The following is a 21,388-nucleotide window of genomic DNA, read 5'->3' as shown; positions in this document are numbered from 1 at the left end:
TTGGCTTGGTAGATTTTATTTTTATTTTTTTTTTTTTTTTTTTTTTTTTTTTTTTTTTTTTTTTTTTTTTTAGTCTGTTTAATCTAATTAATTAATTTAGCTTATTTATTCTATTTTTTCTATAGTTTTCATTGTATCTATATTTTCTTTTCTTCTCCTTTGTATGTGAGTAAGTGTTTTGTTTTTCATTTTTGAGTAAGCATTTCATGTCTTCCCCCTTTGTACAGGCCAATGAGCCTTTGGGGGAATAATAGCATGTAATATTGTATGTGTATATATAATGAAGAATAAAACTTATCTTGGTGTGATCTTGGTGGTGTGACCTTTTAGACCCCCTAAACACAGATCATAATTGTGAAAAAGTTTCTTTGTTCAAAATGGCAAAATGGTCTAATAACTATGCCTAGGGATGTCATGCCCCCCATAGCCCCTGGTGAAAGGGTTGTAAACTATGCACTGTGCCAATTATTCACATACATAATTTGGAAGCAGGGGAAATGTCTGATCCTGAGTGTGTTATAAAAGCTTAAGGGTATTAAGATGAAACTTCAGGGAATTATGAGTGTGATGCTAAATCAAAAGATACTATGTGTATCCAGGTTATTGAAAGGGTATAGCTGCAATATTGTTGGAACAGATAATGGTATTAACTTTAGACTTTCAGGGCCGCTATTGCTACTACTACTCAGACTGCAAATACGACTACTTGCGATTGCGACTGTTTTTTATTTTGACTATGGCTAATTAAGGCTACTTGTAAGTGTGACTACTTGTGACTTCGACCATCTATGCTTGAGACCGGGATCACAGCTGCTTGTGACTATGGCTACTTCCAATGTTTATTGCAACTACTTGTGACTGCGACTGCTTGCGCCTGTGTATGTGACTATTTGTATTTGTTTATGTGACTACTTTTGACTTTGACTATTTGTGACTATAATTAATTGTGACTGCAAGTACTAGCGAATGCGACTACAACTGCCAGTAACTGCGACTACTTAAGCCTGTGAATGCTTGTGACTAAGACAACTTGTGATTGTGACAACTAATTGACTACGAATGCAACTCGACTGGTACTATGGCTACTTGAGACTATAACTGGTTGCAACTGTGACTACTTGCGACTGCAAGTGCTGTAACATGCAACTACGATTGTCACAACTCATGACTACAAGTGCTAATGTTTGCGACTGTAACTACTATTATTAGCAGTGGTACTGCTACTGTGATTGTGATTGTGCCTGTAAGTACTACTGCAACTTCTACTATTACAGCTAAAACTGTTGAACTAAATCAATTGCTTAGTTTTCAGAAATTAATATAATTATATATATGAAATACTCAGTTTATTTTTATTAGTTCTTTCCAAGGACTATTTAAGACACATATATTTTTCAATAGAGCACACACGACTGGTGTTTTCTGAAACCATTTCGTGTATGTGGAATAATATTTTTCATTTCAATAGAAGGCGATTGTAAATCACTGCCTAGAACATCGGTGTCTAATCTTTGTTGTTGTTGTTGTTTTTTTGTTGTTGTTTTTTTCTTTTTTTTAAGATTGAGAATAGTAAAAACAATTAGAATCTTTACGAAAATTGATACTATGGCAACTAGACATCCTTTCATGTACTTCTTCATTGCTTAGGTTCATTTAATTATTATTTAGGTTGATCTAGTTGCGACTTTACGAGGTTACAACTAGGGTTATTGATGGTTTTATCAACCTCAGGTTGACTATAAAGTAAATGCCCCAATTTCTATCCTAGTTTCTTCGAAATGTTTTATTAACAATCGTTCTTGCGTTTTTTCGAACACAATAATTTGTGTTATCATGCATTAACCATTTATTTTTCCTCCACTTTTTTTTCACAACAACTTTTTCGTACTCAAGGCCAAAAGGCCTTGACAACTGAAAAAATTACATATTAAAATAGAATCAAAGTAATCTTCCAAGTCTTTAGGCTGCCTATGTAGTATGGTCAAAATGGTAGTTCGTTCCGTCCTTTCTTTGAAAAGTACCCAGGAGCGGTTCATCTTCGTTCGTGAATATTCTGATTGTCACTAAATAAGGGAAATGTGTCATCTATGCGTTTTTTTTGTTTCTTTTTTCGGCCTTATTGATTATTGCTGCAGTTTTTTTCTATTCGTTCTATCCAGGTGATATTACAAAATTGTTCATAATGCAGTTTGGTGCTTATAAATTTATTTATCGGTTTGACTTCAAGGATTGAAATGCATGGAACATGTATTTGGTATTCGCTACGTTTTTTTATTTCGTACGGTTGAGTTAATAATGAGACTCTTTTGGTGAAAATGTGAGTTTTACATGACGTAAAACAAAGCGTATAGAAGTTGTATTTTTTTTATAAGTAATGACCTGTTCGAACTTGTGATTAAGCAACGAATTTTCTTTGGAAGTTTTCCTGAGTCTTGGAAAACTGAATAATTCTAATCGTTTATCTTGTGGTCGTCGAAATAATTTTGGGTTCCTTCGTAATTAATCATACCCATTTCTCTCACACACTTTGAACACGTGCCATTACTAGACATCTTGCATGAACATGAACAATTTCCAAAAACGGAACTGTTCCTGTATTTGACTTTATTTTTTTTTGCTTGACAGAGCAAACTTAAAATTGCAGATTTGGCCATGGTGCATTTCTACTTTGCCTAGAAGAATTATACAAGAAAACCACAGGAAGAGAGTTAGTATATACTGCTTTGATTGGGAAACCTAGTGAAATAACCTATTATCACGCTGAGACAACCATCCAAAGATACGCTGCTTCTATGGGCACAAGAAATCTAAAACGTATCTATATGGTAGGGTAAGTTTCTTATTTTCCTATTAAGTTAATAAAAAATCTGATTTTCATCTGAATCCAAACGTATAAATTTCATTGGGTTTAAGTCCCTCATCAAAAGTAATGGGTATAAGAAAATGTGCACCGCTTCAGTAAATACACTTCCAATGGCATATAATCTTGATGAAAATGTTACCATTTAACTCAGTAGGCCTATCCCTAAGAACCCTACCCTATGGTTTCGAGCTGCCATATGAAAACATACGAAATTGTACAGTTTGCCCGAAAAGCTGTCTCTAAAGATATAGACAGTCCATATAAAATGAACAGTTATTATATAAAACGCTTATGCAGTATTAATACATTTGGAATGATATTTTTTTTTCTCTTATCGTGTAATATGGATCCTGAAAGGGTGGTTGCTCTCCCATTACTGTCAAAATGTTTTGGAAGGAAAATAGAACATCACGGTCATATTATACCGGATCAAAGGGGAAAGAAGTGAGGGCATCCCCTAGGAAAAATAGTTGCTCCATCTCCCCTCCCTTCTCCTGAATAATTTAGATTCCACGTCTGGAAAGCAATTTTTAGTATTTCGGACACCCCTCCCGCTTAACTTCTGAAAAATATATGTAGGGTATATCTTTTTCTAAAGGTGTGAAGCATAGTATTCAATTCTAGTATAAATAGGTGGGGGCTGAGGGGAACGGCCTCATATTTAGGATGAATCTGATTTTTACATTACAGGCGAACGTACCTTGAAAAAAAGGTGAAGTTTGGTTCGAATTTCAAATTAAGGTAAAGAGCGAAGTTAAAATTTAAAATGAACATGGATTTCGCATGTATGAAAGGGGCTACCGCCACAAATCTCCCAATTTTGGCTGTAGTTTAGCTAGTGGTTCATTGAGAACATAGTTAAAATCTATGGCATATTGAAGCTTAGGATAAGGGGCTTGATACCCCCCTCATATACAAGATTGTTTCTTTTTTTTTAAGGTTTGACGCCACTCTTTACTTTGGTTTGCAAAGAGTTGCTCTATTCTTACATTGTAGACAAAATATGTCGGTATGTAATGTATTTTCAAACATCATGTTTGATGTCTTCGCAGATTTCTCTAAATTGTATAAAAATTTAATAAGAGCTTAATTTCAAGTGCCAAAAACCTTGTTAAATTTTAATTAGGGGTTCTTTTTGGTCGTGGATGTAATTTTTTTTTGCAGGTGGAGGGTGTTGCCGCTGTCTAGTGGCCGTTTTTGACTCCTTTTGTCTTTGTTAGGGCTTCGAGCAAGTAGCTTTTGGATTTCTTGTTGTTGTTTTTTTTGTGCTCGTTTTTTCTTTTCAGAGATTATTAAATGAAGGAGATTATTTTTTATTGCTGGCATTATCGCATTTAGGGGAAGAGGCTCATTCAATATGTTTTTTATGTTTGTTTTTTTGTGTACGTTTTTTTTAAGTTTTGTCTTGTTGTCTGTTATTTCTACTAAGAAATAAAAAAAAAACTAGATTGGATGACCTCGGGAATGGCTATCTTAAGAAACTGCAGCCTTGGGTAACCATACTGTAGATGTCTCAATCAAGACGATTGGGTTTATTATTATCAAACTGATAACTTATATTTGAAAGTACAAAAAATCATAATATCTCATAACGACTTTTTGTGAACCAACCGGCTGTATCTAGTCAAAATTACCGATATGTTTTCCTTTTTTGAGCATTTTTTATTTGATTTACAATTGTCTATCTTTTCTAATAGTGACGTTTGAAAGAATTCTCAATTCAGGAATAAATGTATTTGATTCTTTGGCTTCTAAAATACGAAAAAAGTTGAGATATATCTTTTTGACGATAACTATGGCTGCACAATAATTATAATTTTTCTTGATATGATCCTTGGGAGTTTTTTTTTTACCCTTAGTAATTTGAAATCTGATACTATCAAAAAGATTAAAAAACGAGATGAATATTATGTTTGGATTTTCAGGGACAATACAAACACGGACATCTTTGGCGCAAATCTTTATGATCGGTATTTGAAGAACCGTCGACTTCGAGCTCCTAGAGCTATTGCTAATCAGATATCTGGTTCATTATCTCGAGATGTTGAAGCTTTTGTTGCTGGTATTGATCAATCTGTCAATGGTACAGTGGATATTGGCGTTGAGGAATGCCTAAGCATCCTTGTAGAGGTAAATTTTTGCTTTTGAATCTTTTTTAAATCCTCAGAAATCCCTAAGCCGTCAGCATCTTGTTCTGTAGGGCCCATTTTTGGACGATGTGTTTTTTTTTAAGTCTTTACTATGCAAAAGTGTCCCGTTGACCCAGTGGGGATAGCTCTTTTTTAGCCCTGTTTTGGGCTAACTAATTTTGAGGAAACGGAAAGCTTTTGGCACTTTTATGCCTTTCGATAAACACAACATCTTAAGCCTTGCCATCCTCAAACATTGTCTTAAAGTTTTAGCTCGGTTCTCCAGTCATTCCTGAGCCACTACTGGTGATTCATCTTGATAGCCTGGGTGAATACTATTTCTTTTGTTTTACCTAACTACTTCACCTTAAGTGATTTACTTCACTTCTTCCACTTGCACTAATAGTTCCAAAATTTGTAGGCGAACCGGGGCATTTTTGTTGGCACCCAATTCCCCTTCAACTGCATAAAAATATAAAATCCCTTTCCCTCCTCCCCTCCCAATAGTCGGAAAATTTCAGCACGATCGCCTAAGTCGTTTTCAAATATTGCAGTTAAGCCTTTTAAATAACATGGATCCATGGTTACCCAGGTCTTTCAGCACATGCCCCTTCCAAATTCTCCCGGTTCTATTATGTAGTTATAAGCATTTTTTACCTCTTTTGACTAATAGTTAGAGAATTATTTAGCGAATGATCCTAGAATAAATGATAACCATTACAAATTCTTAAGAACAAGGTATAGCTGTCAGAATCAAATATATTAAGGAACAATTGACAGATAGTTCTTGGCTCATAGAATGGACGGCTACTGAAACTTGGAAGAGAACTAATTTGATTGCAAATAAGAAGTTATAGGGGCCAAATCAGCTGGAGGCCCGCCTGACTTCGTTTAAACAGTAAACGAAAGCCCACCTCCTAAAAGTACACATGTGGTTTAATCAAAATTTCATGGTAGGTTTTCTAATTGAAACGGTCGAGAGGTCCAAAAATGGGCCTCCAGAGGTATATAATACATGTCGTATGATAAGGAATCCCAATTTATACAAATAACCCATAAAAAAACAGAGGCCGCATGAACATTTTAACGAAGGTTAAACACGTTACACCTAGTTGAAATCATAGTCACGCATGGATTATCAATGTATATGATTGAAGAGCCAAAAACAAGGCCCTTTGGTCCTACCTCTTCCAATCCTCTCCGCCTCAAATCTGTAATTATAAGCAAATGTTATTTGTTTATAATTTTGACCATTTGTGTAATGTTTCGAAAATAGTTTTAAATGATAAAATACCAATCATTAAGAAATCAGTAAGATCGAAAGACGAGTGTCCAAAATCTGAACAGAGCAAGTATGTATTTCGTAAGTAAAATGGTGTCAAATATAGTCTTTAAGAGTTAATAGTTTGTTTGATACAAGGATCTTTAGGCCTGGGTCAATCACCCCTCCCACCTCCTACATAAAACATGTTCTACCTCTTTTTGCTCATGATCTTTCAGTGTTAAAAAGTTCCCACCTCCTTTGGTCAAGATGACGGAAACTGAGTCTCTGACCCCCTTTTGTCGTAATCGCAGTATAATTGTCCCAATTAAAGAAAACAAAAACGGTTTTCACAAATGATGTTTGATTTCCCTCAAAGCTGATATTTATTTACTTATTTAAATAGTTGATTGGAAATATATAACTAAAAAAAGAGAAATAAACAAATTTACAGAGATCCAAGATCAAAGCACATAAAACTACTCTTACGAGTAGTTCACTCTCAGTTCACTGTCAGAGTTCAGAGAGTGAAGAGCTAAACAAGTTTTCAATTGAATCGGATATAGTCCTTGCTGAAATTTGTTGAACTTGCGTGAAAAACCAAGCACATATTACAAACGTGAGTATTTTGGGAGGGAGAACTAGAATATTTTGCTGTTGAAGTTTGTTCCCTCAAGTGCCCCCCCTCGTCGTGACTGCATATCGTAAAATGGCAAAATACGAACCGTTCGATCTTGTGCTAACTTCATTTCAGGGACACCCCGCTATGGCATCAGTAGTTATTCAAACCAACAAAGACTAGAAAAATCAAGCGCTAGATATCTAGTCTTTTGCGACGGTATCCACTCTGAGCATAATATAGCTGAAGCACATATCCGCAACGGAATAACCGCTTTAAAGAAGCTTGTACATGGACAGATAAAGATGTAAATAAGGCTTTTGAAGAGCAGCCCTTATTCCCTGATATTTTCAAGACTCTGAGCAAAACCTACTTATCACTACCCACTAAAACTAAAGCAAAATCCATCCTAGTGCCGTCAACTCCAGAGATCCAAGATCCAAATTTACAGAGATCCAAGATCAAAGCACATAAAACTACTCTTACGAGTAGTTCACTCTCAGTTCACTGTCAGAGTTCAGAGAGTGAAGAGCTAAACAAGTTTTCAATTGAATCGGATATAGTCCTTGCAGAAATTTGTTGAACTTGCGTGAAAAACCAAGCACATATTACAAACGTGAGTACTTTGGGAGGGAGAACTAGAATATTTTACTGTTGAAGTTTGTTCCCTCAAGTGCCCCCCCCCCCTCGTCGTGACTGCAGATCGTAAAATGGCAAAATACGAACCGTTCGATCTTGTGCTAACTTCATTTCAGGGACACCCCGCTATGGTATCAGTAGTTATTCAAACCAACAAAGACTAGAAAAATCAAGCGCTAGATATCTAGTCTTTTGCGACGGTATCCACTCTGAGCATAATATAGCTGAAGCACATATCCGCAACGGAATAACCGCTTTAAAGAAGCTTGTACATGGACAGATAAAGATGTAAATAAGGCTTTTGAAGAGCAGCCCTTATTCCCTGATATTTTCAAGACTCTGAGCAAAACCTACTTATCACTACCCACTAAAACTAAAGCAAAATCCATCCTAGTGCCGTCAACTCCAACTTCTGCAACAGCATCAACTTTAAAGGAAATAATAAATGTAACTCAAGTGGAACTAATGAACACTAAGTCCAACCCAATGAATGATATTTCTCGTGTCGTATCAGACACAATGAAAGATCGCCGAGCTTCTGAAATTATCAGTGAAGATATTGTGAACGAAGTTTATAATTCTGTTTCCCTTGAATAAGGATACCTTTCTTGATACCCTAATTTTCTACTGTGGGAAACGAAACCCCAATGTGGAAGCAATAGATAATTTTAATGAAGTGATAACACAAATAATGGTCTTTAAAGGCTAATTGATGCCGTGTGCCTGCTACTGAAACTGAGAATGTGAAGATTGCCCCAATCCTGGTAAAATTTTTAAACTTGGATATTGCTCGAAAAGTGTTTGCTGCAAAAAGTAAGTTGGCCAAGTCGGGTGTATTTGTGTCTGAAAACATGTCTAAAAAGCTTTGTGATATATTAAACGTGACTCGAAGGAACCTTTAGCCCTAGAAGTGTTTGGCCTGATCATGGATAAGTTCTAGCCAAAGTTCCGGGTGAAAATCATTTACGTAAAATAAATTATTTGCATGAATGCATTATTATGTGACTTTTTAATATTTTTCTTGATTTGTAAATGCCTTCCTCAGGTCATTACTTTTAAATTTTTTTCACAACCTCTTTTTCATTTCGTTTCATTTTTTTAATTTCTTTTTTTCTTTTTTTTTTTCTTTCCGTTCTCATGGTTCATTCCAATAGCACCTGCTGTGCAATTAATTCTTTGTGTGTTTGTAATCCTTTGACAGGTTTTCATTTTGCAATTGACTCAAGTAAAGATTTCTTTTTAGTTCATCTGGTGATTTAAATGGACTCCAAGTAAAACCTGCTCTTCAATATTTCAAGCCGTGAGAGTCGCCTTTGCGAACTCGAAAATAATCCTTTTGATGTAATTAGTATCGTAAATAATTCTGTGGGTCAGGCTAATCAAAATCCGATTGATATAAACCCTATTTGTAATAGTAAATATGTTTTGGATTTGGGGGGAGAGGAGGTTAATTAAGGAAATTTTTCTCTGAATGCACTTCAGCTTAACATTCAGAGTATCTCCTCGTCAATATATAATTTAAGACGAAATTGTTTCGGATGGACAGCCTGATGTTGTTGGTTTATGCGAGACATTTTGTATTCTGGCAATGAAATCGATAACCATGGATATCCTATTGGATATCCATGGTTATAAAATGGAACGTATAAACCGCTGCAAGATGGCTAAAGGAGGTCTTGCCATGTTCTTTGCATTATTGCTTGCGGGATGACTTATCAGGGAATTTTGAAGGTATTTTCGAGTCACAGTTTATAGTAATTAGATCTAATGTTATTGATCTAATCATAGGCATAGACTATCGTTCTCCTAGTGGTGCGGTCCCGTTGTTTCTTCGGAATCTTGAGGGAATGTTTGACATAATTCTGAAACGTCCGTGTCAGTTAATCATAATGGGTGACTTTAATATAAATTTGATGGATTCAAACTCTTTGCTTCAGTTGATTTTCTTTCAACCATGCTTGCCGCAGGAACTCTACAATCTACATCCATCCTCACACGAGTAACTAATGTTACAGCTTCTTTGATTGACAATATCTTCTCTACGCTTAGCTTGACGGAAAACTCGATTTTAGTTAGTGGTATATCCGATCATTTTTCAATATATTCTCGGTTCAGCTTTAAACAGGTGAAGAGTAACTGGGCTCTAGTGTTTGATTTTTATTCTATTAGATTTGGTCAGAAAGAGTTATCTCTTCTTGGGTTGAAATCAGCGGAAAATTCGTGGAGCTGGTTTGATAATGATAAGAATTTTTCTTGTTTATTTGAGTTCTTTTACGGAACCATAAAAGAGGCCATTCTTAGCATTTGTAAAGTACCACCTTCTAATAATAGGTCTGAAAGGATTGTTCCTCTAAACCCATGGATGATATCCGGACTTCTCAAAAGCTGGAGAAGGAAAAGTAATCTCTTGAGTGCTTATAATTGCGCTACACTTTCAGCGAGGACTAGTCGTCTTTGTCAATTCAAGATCTACCGGAATATATATAATTCCTTGTGTAGGAAATCCAAATCTCTCTATTTTCTAAATAATTTTGCTGCGTGTGGCAATGATATTCGTAAAACTTGGAAGGTAATGAATTCTGCTCCTAAACCTGGTTCTCAATCTAGCTCTTTACTTATGAGTCTGGTCATTGGTGACGAAGCTGTACATGGTGAGCTTAATGTCCAAGAGGCAATCACTTCATTCTTCGCTAATATTGGTAAGAATATTACTTCTACAGTTACTTTGTCTCAGCCTAAGCCGGACTTTAGATCTTACCTCGGGCCGTCTTGTGTTAAGTCTATGTTTCTAGAGGCAGTAACAGTAAGTGAAACTACTAAAATTGTTAATGGCTTGAAAAAATCGTCTTCATCTGGGCCAGATTCTATTCCTACTTAGGTACTTCAATCTATTCTTCCTTCAATAGTTTTGCCTCTAACAAAACTTATTAATAATTCATTTGAATGTGGAGTTTTTCCGGATGCTCTCAAGCGTGCTCGGATTATTGTTTTGTATAAGGGTGGACCAAGAAATGATCTGGCAAATTATCGACCAATTTCCATTTTATCAGTATTTAGCAAAATCTTTGAAAAGGCTATGCTGTCTCGTCTCCTTACTTTCCTAAAATCTAAAAATTTTCTTCATGATTTTCAATATGGTTTCCGAATGAAGCACTCCAGTGAACTTGCCTGTATGACCCTTTTGAATTTTATTCATTCTGCGTTAGATTCGGGATTAATTCCGGCTGCTATATTCCTGGATATTCGTAAGGCTTTCGATTCCTTAACCCATGACATTCTTCTATCGAAGATGTCTCATTTTGGCATAAGAGAAAATGCATTTTCATGGTTTCAGTTTTATTTGAAGGATAGATTAATTTCTGTTGATCCACTTTTCCGGTCACCCTAACAAGTGAATTTTGGCGTCCCCCGGGGATCAGTTTTAGGGCCTGTGCTATTTATGATTTATGTGAACGATCTTTATTATGTAGTAAAAAAGCAGAAACTCATTAATTGCAGTAAACTTTGTCATCCTAAGCCTTCCCTTGCCCATAGCGGCAACTATAGTTCGTCTTCTTCTGATGTCCTTGTTTGTTTTGCTTATGACAGAACACTTGGTATTTCGGGAAACTGTGAATCAAAGCTTCGATCAAATTTGGAAAATTTGTTTAAGAGGGTAATTTTGTGGCTTGATGCTGATTATCTTACCCTAAAATTTTCTAAGTCCAGTTTTTTTTATTTTTTCGCGTGTTTCTCAGGTTTCTCCCCAGTTATCAGAAATAAACAAGCCAAATGGGATAATTCATAGATCTAAAGACCGATATTTTCGTTTTTTGGGCATTTTTGTTGATGAAAACCTATCTTTCAAACTTCACATTGTTTTTTATTAAAGTGAAGATATGAAGGAGTCTCGGTATTTTAAGGAAACTGAAACATACTTTTCCAGGGTCAATTTCGAAAATTCTTTTTGACTGCTTGGTCCAATCTTACGTTTTTTACTGTCCAATAATGTGGATGTCAACCTTTCCTTCACAGTTAAAACCACTTTCTAAGGTTTACAATAAAGCTAGAAACCTCATCCAGGAACCTAATCGTTCATTAGTTATCCCTTTACTTGATCTTGAGTCACTGTAAATTCTTTCATGTGCATGTTTTACTTTTTCTCAGCTTCATGGTGACCTCCCTTGGCCCCTAAGTGTTCCGCTATCTTTTACCTCTGATCAGAATAATTATTATCTTCGCAATATGAAAAACCATGTTCAAGTTTCATTTACTCCTTGTATGAGGTCAGATTTTAATCATCTAATGGCGAGTCATATTGTTTGGAATAAATTGCCTGAATCAGCTCAAAGCCACTCGTTCAGTTTGTTTAAAAAATTTGTTAAAAATTCTTAGGTTTCTTAGAAGTTATTTTTATCTATTTATTTATTTTTTTCTTATTTTTCGGAGTCCATATAATCTACTTAATTAATTTCGTCTATTTATTCTATTTAGTGTTGTTTTCTATAGTTTTTATTTTATTTACATTTTCTTTTCTTCTCCATTTCGCTCTTCTGTCTGTGATCATTTTAATGTTTCTTTTGTCTTTCTTCTCTAAGTAAGTAACTCATTTGTCGTCCACCTTCTTTACAGGCCAATGAGCCTTTGGGGGAATAATAACATGTCATATTGTATGTATATTTAAGGAAGAATAGATCTTATCTCATCTTAAGTTTTAAATTATAACATTTATCGTCAATAAATCTAAAGCCAGCTTGCAGTACTAGTACTAGTGCAAACCAGTACATTTGATTCGAAATTCTGATTTAGAATAAAAAGCTATAAAATTTTATTTGACATTTTATTTAAAATTTATTTTTAAAGCTATAAGTTTCTATTTAAAAACCTATAAGATAGTTTTAAAATAGTTCTACAATTAGTAAAAAGTAAGATTATGTCAATTTTAAGATGAACAGATGCTTTTTAATACTTTTTTTCTACTTTTTTCTAGCAGCAATGAACAAATTACATGAAACGAATACAAATTATTGAAAATTAATAAATGAAACCTAAAGCGAAAAGAGATTAGAATGAAGGGTGAAGTCAAACATAAAACAAACAGTTGCTACCAGAAATAAGCTTAGTCTGTTCCCCCTCTTATCCTCCTCCCACTGACAGCTAGAGTTGTGTCATTTGAGCTTTACTGAAAACTGAACAGATTGGCTGAAGAAATTGACAGTCAGGAGCTTTGAAATGAAAGTTCTATTTAACCGTCAGTTGTCTATTATTTTGAATTAATTTAAAAAACTTTTTCACAAAATAAGTTCTTCAAAGAAAAGTAAACAAAAAATTATCAAAAATAAAATCAAATAATCTACCAATCTGTGAAACTACCACAAATCCGTATCGATAAATAAATGAAACCCATAACGAACAGAATTACAATAAATAACCGAGTCAAACTCAAAACGAGCAGAAATTAACATAATTTGGGCGCAAACCCCTATGACCAGAACAAAATTTGCACTTTACTGGAAAAATATAAATGTTTTTACTTTTATAACTTTAATAAATCAAATAATATAAACATTTTGATTACTAAATATCAGCATAAGCATATTAAACTGACAAAACAGATTCATTGATTGAATGAACAATATTGATTGAATAACCTTTAACTTGGTTAATTATTGTAATTTCTGTTCGTTTTGGGTTTCATTTATTTATCGATGCGGATTTGTGGTAGTTTCACAGATTGGTAGATTATTTTATTTTATTTTTGCTAATTTTTTGTTTAATGGAGTTCTTCACTTTTCTTTGAAAAACTTGTTTTGTCGAAAAAGTTTTTATAATTAATTTCAGTTCGTTTTATATTGACATAGTCTTTTCTCGGAAAAAGTAATTAATAGTTTAAATCTTTTCTCTTTTTAAGACTCTATTGTATGGCCTGCTAAATTTTGATTGGATGCGTTTTGGAAAATGGTTCAACTACGTTGAGTAAAATGGCTCTCTAAAAATTTTGATTGGATGTGTTCGGGTAAAATGTTGGCGTTAGAGGGGGGTTAGTTGCCTTCAAATCACTTTCGACTATTAAAAAGGGTACTATCCCTTTGAATTTCAAATCGAATGAGCCCTTGCTCTGAGGGTTGTGGGGGGAGTGTCCTCCTCAAAAACACATTTTCTATGTGGAAATCAACTACGCAGAACAAAATGGCCATCTCGAAATTTTGATTGGATGTCTTTGGGGGAATGATGGGAGTGGGGGGGGGGGGCTTGTTGCCGTCCAATCACTTTCGACTATTAAAAAGAGCCCTAGAGCTCTCGATTTCCAACCGAATGAGCCCTTTTTGAAGTCTCTACGACGATCCCTTCCACATAAAGTGCCCTGCTCTAAAGGAAAAAAATAATAAAGGGTACATTGTTCTAACATTGTTCTTATATGCCCTCAGGACATAACTTAAAACCCTTGCCCCGAGGGTTGTGGGGGAGTTTCCTCCTCAAAAAGATATTTTCTATTTGGAAATCAACTACGCTGAACAAAATGGCTATCTCAAATTTGGGTTGGATGTGTTTGGGGGAATGATGGGCGTGGGGGAGGGAGGTAGTTGCCCTCCAATCACTTTCGACTATTATAAAGGGTACTAGCCCTTCGAATTTTCAATCGAATGTGCCTGTTTTGAAGTTTATACGACAACGCCTTTTATAAAAACCTTATATGCCCCCAGGGATAACTTAAAAGCCTTGCCCTGAGGGTTGTGGGGTTGGGTGTCTTCCTCAAAAACACATTTTCTATGTGGAAATCAACTACGCTGAACAAAATGGCTATCTCGAAATTTTGATTGGATGCCTTTGGGGGAATGATGGGCGTGGGGGGGGGGGCTAGTTGCCGTTCAATCACTTTCAACAATTAAAAATGGCCCTAGAACTCTTGATTTCCAATCGAATGAGCCCCTTTTGAAGTCTCTACGACGATCTCTTCCATATGAAGTAAAGCCTATGTATACTTTACTTTACTTTAGCCTTTACTTTACTTAGGCAGCGCTGCCTATGATATTGATTGGATGTGTTTGGAGAAAAGATGGGCGTGAGAGGGGGTTTAGTTGCCTTCAAACCCCTTTCGACTATTAAAAAGGGCACTAGTCCTTTGAATTTCTAATCGAATGAGCCTGTTTTGAAGTTTCTCCGACAACGCCTTCTATAAAAACCTTTTATGCCCCCAGGGCATAACTTAAAACCCTTGCCCTGAGGGTTGTGGGGGAAAGTCCTCCTCAAAAACATATTTTCTATCTGGAAATCAACTACGCTGAACAAAAGGGCTATCTCAAATATTGATTGGATGTGTTTGGAGAAAAGATGGGCGTGAGAGGGGGGTTAGTTGCCTTAAAATCACTTTCGACTATCAAAAAGGGCACTAGCCCTTTTAATTTCCAATCGAATGAGCCCTTTTTCAAGTTTCTACGACAAAGATTTCAATAAAAACCTTATATAACTCCAGGGCATAACTTATAACCCTTGCCCTGAAGACTGTAGGGGGAGTGTCCTGCTCAAAGATATAATTTCCTGAACTTTGAACTTCGTAGAACAAAATGGCTATCTCAAAATCTTTATTGGATGAGTTTGACGAAATGGTGGGCGTGGTAGGGGTGTTAGTTGCTTCCCAATCACTTTTGACTACTAAAAAGAGCACTAGTCATTTCAATTTCCATTCCAATGAGCCCTTTTTGAAGTATCTACGACAACGCGTTATATAAAAACCTTATATGCCCCCTGGGCATAATTTACAACTCTTGCCCTGAGGGCTGTGTGGGGGTTGTCATCTTCAAAGACCTAATTTCGAGAAGTTAAAACTACGTTGAATAAAATGGCTATCTAAAAGTTTTGATTAGATGTGTTTGGGGGAGAGGTGGGCATGAGAGGCGGGTTAGTTGCCCTTAAATCACTTTCGACTATTTAAAAGGGCACTAGCCCTTTTGATTTCCAATCGAATGAGTCTTTTTTAAAGTTTCTACGACAAAGCCTTCTATAAGAAACCTTATATGCCCCCAGGGCATAACTTACAACCCTTGCCCTAAGGGAGACTGTCCTGAAAAACATAATTTCTATCTGGAAATCAACTACGCTGAACAAAATGACTATCTCAACATTTTCATTGGGTGGGTTTTGGGAAATGGTGAGCGTTCCAATCACTTTCGACTATTAAAAAGGGCACTAGCCACTCCAATTTCCAATTGAATGAGCGCTTTTCGAAGTTTCTACGACAACCTCTTCGATACAAAGTGCCTGCTCTAAAGGAAAAAATTAATAAATCATACACTGTGCCAACATCGTTCTTATATGCCCCCTGAGCATAACTTAAAACCCTTGCCCTGAGGACTGTGGGGAGGTTCCTCTTCTTTACTTAGTCCCCGTGCGCTGCGCTGAAGGAACCAACTGGGCTGAAGGAAATGGCTATCAAAAAATTTTGAGTGGATGTTATGGGAAATGGTGGGCGTGGAAGGGGTGTTAGTCAACTTCCAACCACTTTCGTCTATTAAAAAGGGCACAAGCCACTCCAATTTCGAATTGAATGAGCGATTTTCGGAGTTTTTACGACAACTTCTTCGATACGAAGTGCCCCGATCTAAAGGAAAAAATTAATAAATAATGCATTGTGCCAACATCGTTCTTTTAGTCCTACAAGGCATAACTTAAAACCCTTGCCCTGAGGACTGTGGGGAGTGTCCTCCTCTTTACTTAGTCCCCGTTTCTTCTCTCCTTCTCGACTGTCCCTGTTCTTTACTTAGGTGTTCTTAACTTATCTAAAAATTTTGATTGGATATGTTTTGGAAAATGGCGGGTGTAAGAGGGGCGTTAGTCGCTATCCAATCACGTTCAACAATAAAAAAAGACACTAGCCCTTTCAATTTCGAATTGAATGAGGTCTTTTGACGTTTCTACGACAGCGCTTTCAATAAAACTTGATTTGCCCCAGGGCATAACTTACAACCCTTGCACAGAGGGCTCTGAGGAGGGTGTTATCATCCTAAAAGACCTAATTTCCAGAACTTTCAACTACGTTGAACAAAATGGATATCTCAAAATTTTGATTTGATGTGTTTTGAAAAATGGTGGGCGTGAGAGGGGCGTTAGTCGCTATCTTTATATGCCCCCAGGGCATAACCTACAACCCTTGCTCTGAGGGCTCTGGGGGGAGGGGTTGTCATCCTTAAAGACCTAACTTCCAAAACTTTCAACTACGTTGAATAAAATGGCTATCTAAAAATTTTGATTCGATGTGGTTGGGGGGCGTGAGAGGGAGGTTAGTTGCCCTTAAATCACTTTCGACTATTAAAAAGGATAATAGCCCTTTAAATTCAAATCGAATGAGTCCTTTTTCATGTTTCTACGACAAAGATTTCAATAACCTTATATGCCCCCAGGGCATAAGTAAAAATCCTTGCCCTGAAGGTTGTGGGAGAGTTTCCTCCTCAAAAATACATTTTCTGCCTGGAAATCAACTACGCTGAAAAAATGGCTATCTCAAAATTTTCATTGGATGTGTTTGGGGAAATGATGGATGTGGTGGGGAGGGCTAGTTGCCTTCCAGTCACTTTTGACTATTAAAAAGGGCACTGGTTCTTTGAATTTCCAATCGAATGAGCTTTTTTTGAAGTTTCTACGACAACGCCTTCTTGAAAAACCATATATTCCCCCAGGGCATAACTCAAAACCCTTGCCCTTAGTGTTTTGGGGGAGTGTCCTCCTCAAAAACATATTTTCTGTTCGGAAATCAACTACGCTGAACAAAATGGCTATCTCAAAATTTTGATTGGATGTGTTTGGGAAAATGATGGGCGTGGAGGGGGGCTAATTACCCTCCAATCACTTTCGACTATTAAAAAGGGGACTAGTTTTTTGAATTTCCAATCGAATGAGCATTTTTGGAAGTTTCTACGACAACGCCTTCTATAAAAACCTTATATACCCCCAGGGCATAATTTAAAACTCTTGCCCTGAGGGTTGTGGGAAAGTGTCCTTCTCAAAAACATATTTTCTATCTGGAAATGAACTACGCTAAACAAAATGGCTATCTCAAAAATTTTGATTGGATGTGTTTGGGGGAATGATGGGTTTGGGGGGGGGGGAGCTAGTTGCTCTCCAATCACTGTCGACTATTATAATGCGTACAAGCCTTTTGAATTTCTAATCGAATGAGCTTCTTTTGAAGTTTCTACGACAACGCATTCTATTAAAAACCTTATATGCACCCAGGGCATAACTTAAAACCCTTGCCCTGAGGGTTGTGGGGGAGTGGCCTCCTCAAAAGCATATTTTCTCTCTGGAAATCAACTACGCTGAATAAAATGGCTATCTCAAAATTTTGATTGGATGTGTTTGGGGGAAATGTTGGGCGTGAGGGGGGGGGGTCTTAAATTTTAATCCAGATTTGTCTACCTAAAAAATTGTGCTTGAAAAATGAATGTAGCCTCACTCTAACAAATTAAACCCAAGGCACACTATAATCTAGTTTCAATAAATTATTATTGCTGTACTCATTTGTAGTTTTACTTTATCCAAATGTGTGACATAGGCTTTATGCAAACTGGGTTACAGGTTAGTTTCCCTCTAATCACTTTCGACCATTAAAAAGGGCACTAACCACTCCAATTTCCATTCGTATGAGCCCTTTTCGAAATTTCTATAACAACTCCTTCGATACGAAGTGCCCGGGTATGGAGAAAAAAACAACAAAAAAAACACATTGTGCTCACAACGTTCTTTACTTAGGCAGCCCCAGCGCGCTGCCTATGATGAAATGGAAAAAAAAGAGTGATAAAATGAGCATCTTTATTAAATTTAAGATAAAACTAAGCTGATTTTCACGAATATATTTACTTTTTTTGTGAAAGTTAGAATTTTGGATTTTCCCTTGGAGACGTGATTAGTATTTTCTTCTTTTTTTTTTAATTAAAATAACAACTCTGTTAGTATTATACATATTTTTCATGAAGTGTGAGTGAATATCAATGCTTTAAGAGGGTTGTAGTAGATGGTTGCCTGTCTTCTATTTGTTGTAATTCCTGTCTTTTAAGTTTTACTTTTACTAACAATTTGATTTTAGTTTGTTTAAGATTTATTCACTTATAGTAATTTCTGTTCGTTTCCAGTTTAGATGTTCTTAAAAAAATAGTATATTTTTTTTTTACCGTCTGTTGTTTTTATATCGTAAAGTGAAACAATATTTGAAGGTGGCCACTTTACATTTTGTGAGTTGTTGTTCCATGATACCTTTTACAGCTAAATCCTGAACTTTTCTTAACGTAATCTACGGAACACATTTAGGTATGAAAGAAGGCGTTAAAAGTGGTTTAGTGCTACAGCTTACTACTCACCCTACTCCGAATTGAAATTAGCTACGAATATTAGATTCAGAGCAATTAGATATCAAATCAATTGGCCTTGTAGGCCTAAGCTAATACTTGAACGTGAGATTGTCGGCCCTGTTTCTGTAGTTGCAATTACTACCGCTAAAAAAACACACAAAAGAAAAACAGATAGCACATTTCTGAGCATTACAGAGCTGAATATTAGTGAACGTTAGCAATATAACCAAATATAAAGGTAGATTAGTCCTTTTATCTCGATCGTGCTACCAGTACAGCTAACACTTAATTGCAAATTTTAACGAATGAAGATGGTCGATAGACACCATGGAATTGTCCCCTATCTACAAAATAAAAAATCAGAAGTCCAGTGTTGTTCTTGTTTCTTTGTACTTGTTCATATCTTTGTGAGTGTAAGTGTATCCGCACCTTATTCCTGTTGATGAAGGTCAACTAGTCAACCGTGTTTTTTTTTTACAGACTGGGGTTCACTCTTCAGATCAGACATTTGCAGAGCATTCTCCAAGGGACTTCTTACCAGTAGAAGAAGGTCTTCGAGAGCCAACTTACCGTGTTGCTAATGTTCTTGAAGCAGTACAACTGGTCCTTGAAAGAGAATCAGTCTCTTGATAAGAAATAAATGCATAGGAGTTAAGAAGTTTTCAATTAATTGATTAACTATAGAATACAATTTATATTTTATTTATTGACGTGTTCTCACCCTAAAATTATTAGTATGTTGGTTCTTGTATTTTATCATTGTAGTGTAGGCTTTATCAATTCTTTTGGTTTTCCTATTCTAATTTATGCAATACTACAAGTTGAAAGGTCCAAACAGTCTTGCAGTCTAAACACTAAGTAACTACACATTTATTGTGGGACTCTTGAATATTAACGCTCATGGTTCCCATATATATATATATATATATATATATATATATATATATATATATATATATATATATATATATATATATATATATATATATATATATATATATATATATATATATATATATATATATATATATATATATATATATATATATATATATATATATATATATATATATATATATATATATATATATATATATATATATATATATATATATATATATATATATATATATATATATATATATATATATATATATATATATATATATATATATATATATATATATATATATATATATATATATATATATATATATATATATATATATATATATATATATATATATATATATATATATATATATATATATATATATATATATATATATATATATATATATATATATATATATATATATATATATATATATATATATATATATATATATATATATATATCCTTTCAACCAGTCAGTCCCTTGGTTTATAATAGGTTCTGTAATTATCTGACATATTTATCGGTTATCATAAAACAAAAAATCATGGATTCAGAACCATATTTTTAAAACTGGTAAAGCTAGCTTTTTCATGTTTGGGTTAAGAATGGGTTAAATTGAAATCGGACGTTTAAAGGGAAAATTGCCCATAAATTTATTAAAACAGCTGATAATAATCAAATTATTTGTAATAATCGAAAATGTTTTAGATTTTATTTTAACATTCGATTTTTAATGCGGGGGGGGGGGGGGTCCAAGTGATAGCTTCAAATATTAAATTGATGACCGGCAGTTTTTCAGTTACATCGTGCAGCAATAATGTCTAATTTTTTTTTATTTTTTTTTTTGAAAGTATGAAAAAGTTTTACGACTTTTCACTGAAATGACTGTAGTCTATTAAATATAACCCGAATGGTGTAGTCGTTAAAAACAGAGTAATTTCTTATGATAATGTTTTTTCCCATATAGGTTAAAGATCAATTTGAAAACTAAATGACTTATAATCCGGTCGAAAAAGTTAGACATATTGTTTTTATTTATGAAGCATTGAGATCAGTTGATTATAACTATCTGTAGTTATTTAAGCTAATATCCTAAACTTTTCTATTTTCTACAGTTAAACTTCATTTTATTTAGAATAATTTTAGATATTTGGAGGATATTTCATTTTTCTTTGCCACCACTATATGTAAGTACAATAGTGCTCTAAGCGTATTTTATCAATTCTAAATTAAAGGGACGAATATTTTAGCTTTAACTTTCTCTGTTGAAGCGTGAAAAATTAAGTTTTGACATATCTTAGAGTTTTATGGTTGCTGAAAAAATCCTTTTCTCTTTCTTCAAGTATCTTGATAATGAATAATAAGAAAGCTTTTTGTAGACTCTGTCTTTCAGGTTATTTTAATTTGAATATTTAAGATGATACAGATTTAACTGTCTAAGAACTGAGGGCTATCTATGTATTTCTATATTTTAAAATTTTCTTCTGGAAAGGTGGCTGTTCGTTTTAGGAGTTAAATTCTTATTTGGAATTTTAAAGGTAATAGCAAAGTGTCACAGGACATACTCTTCGAATTTGTTAAAGATTGATTTTCGTTTTTTTCTTTTATTGTATTGAGTTTTATTGTTCCAAGTCGAAGTTTCAGTAGTTTCAGTATTT

At 34.8% G+C, this 21,388-nt stretch overlaps 1 protein-coding gene across 1 annotated transcript in view; it reads left to right on the top strand.

The window, feature by feature from the left end:
- The window catches only part of LOC148942752 (haloacid dehalogenase-like hydrolase domain-containing 5), a 106,072-nt gene extending 86,356 nt beyond the window's left edge, over nt 1–19,716 (top strand). The window contains exons 5-7 of the mRNA XM_089102167.1: nt 2,645–2,830; nt 4,789–4,993; nt 19,313–19,716. Of these exons, the coding sequence (XP_088958293.1) occupies nt 2,645–2,830; nt 4,789–4,993; nt 19,313–19,462 (541 nt within the window). The 3' untranslated portion in view covers nt 19,463–19,716. The remainder of the gene's footprint in view (nt 1–2,644; nt 2,831–4,788; nt 4,994–19,312) is intronic.
- The last annotated feature ends 1,672 nt before the right edge of the window (nt 19,717–21,388 follow it).

The sequence above is a fragment of the Artemia sp. Qi Xiang Cuo genome, chromosome 16, assembly GCF_049724085.1.
Source record: "Artemia sp. Qi Xiang Cuo chromosome 16, ASM4972408v1, whole genome shotgun sequence".
Lineage (NCBI taxonomy): Eukaryota > Metazoa > Arthropoda > Branchiopoda > Anostraca > Artemiidae > Artemia > Artemia sp. Qi Xiang Cuo.
This window is presented reverse-complemented; position numbering and strand designations above follow the sequence as displayed.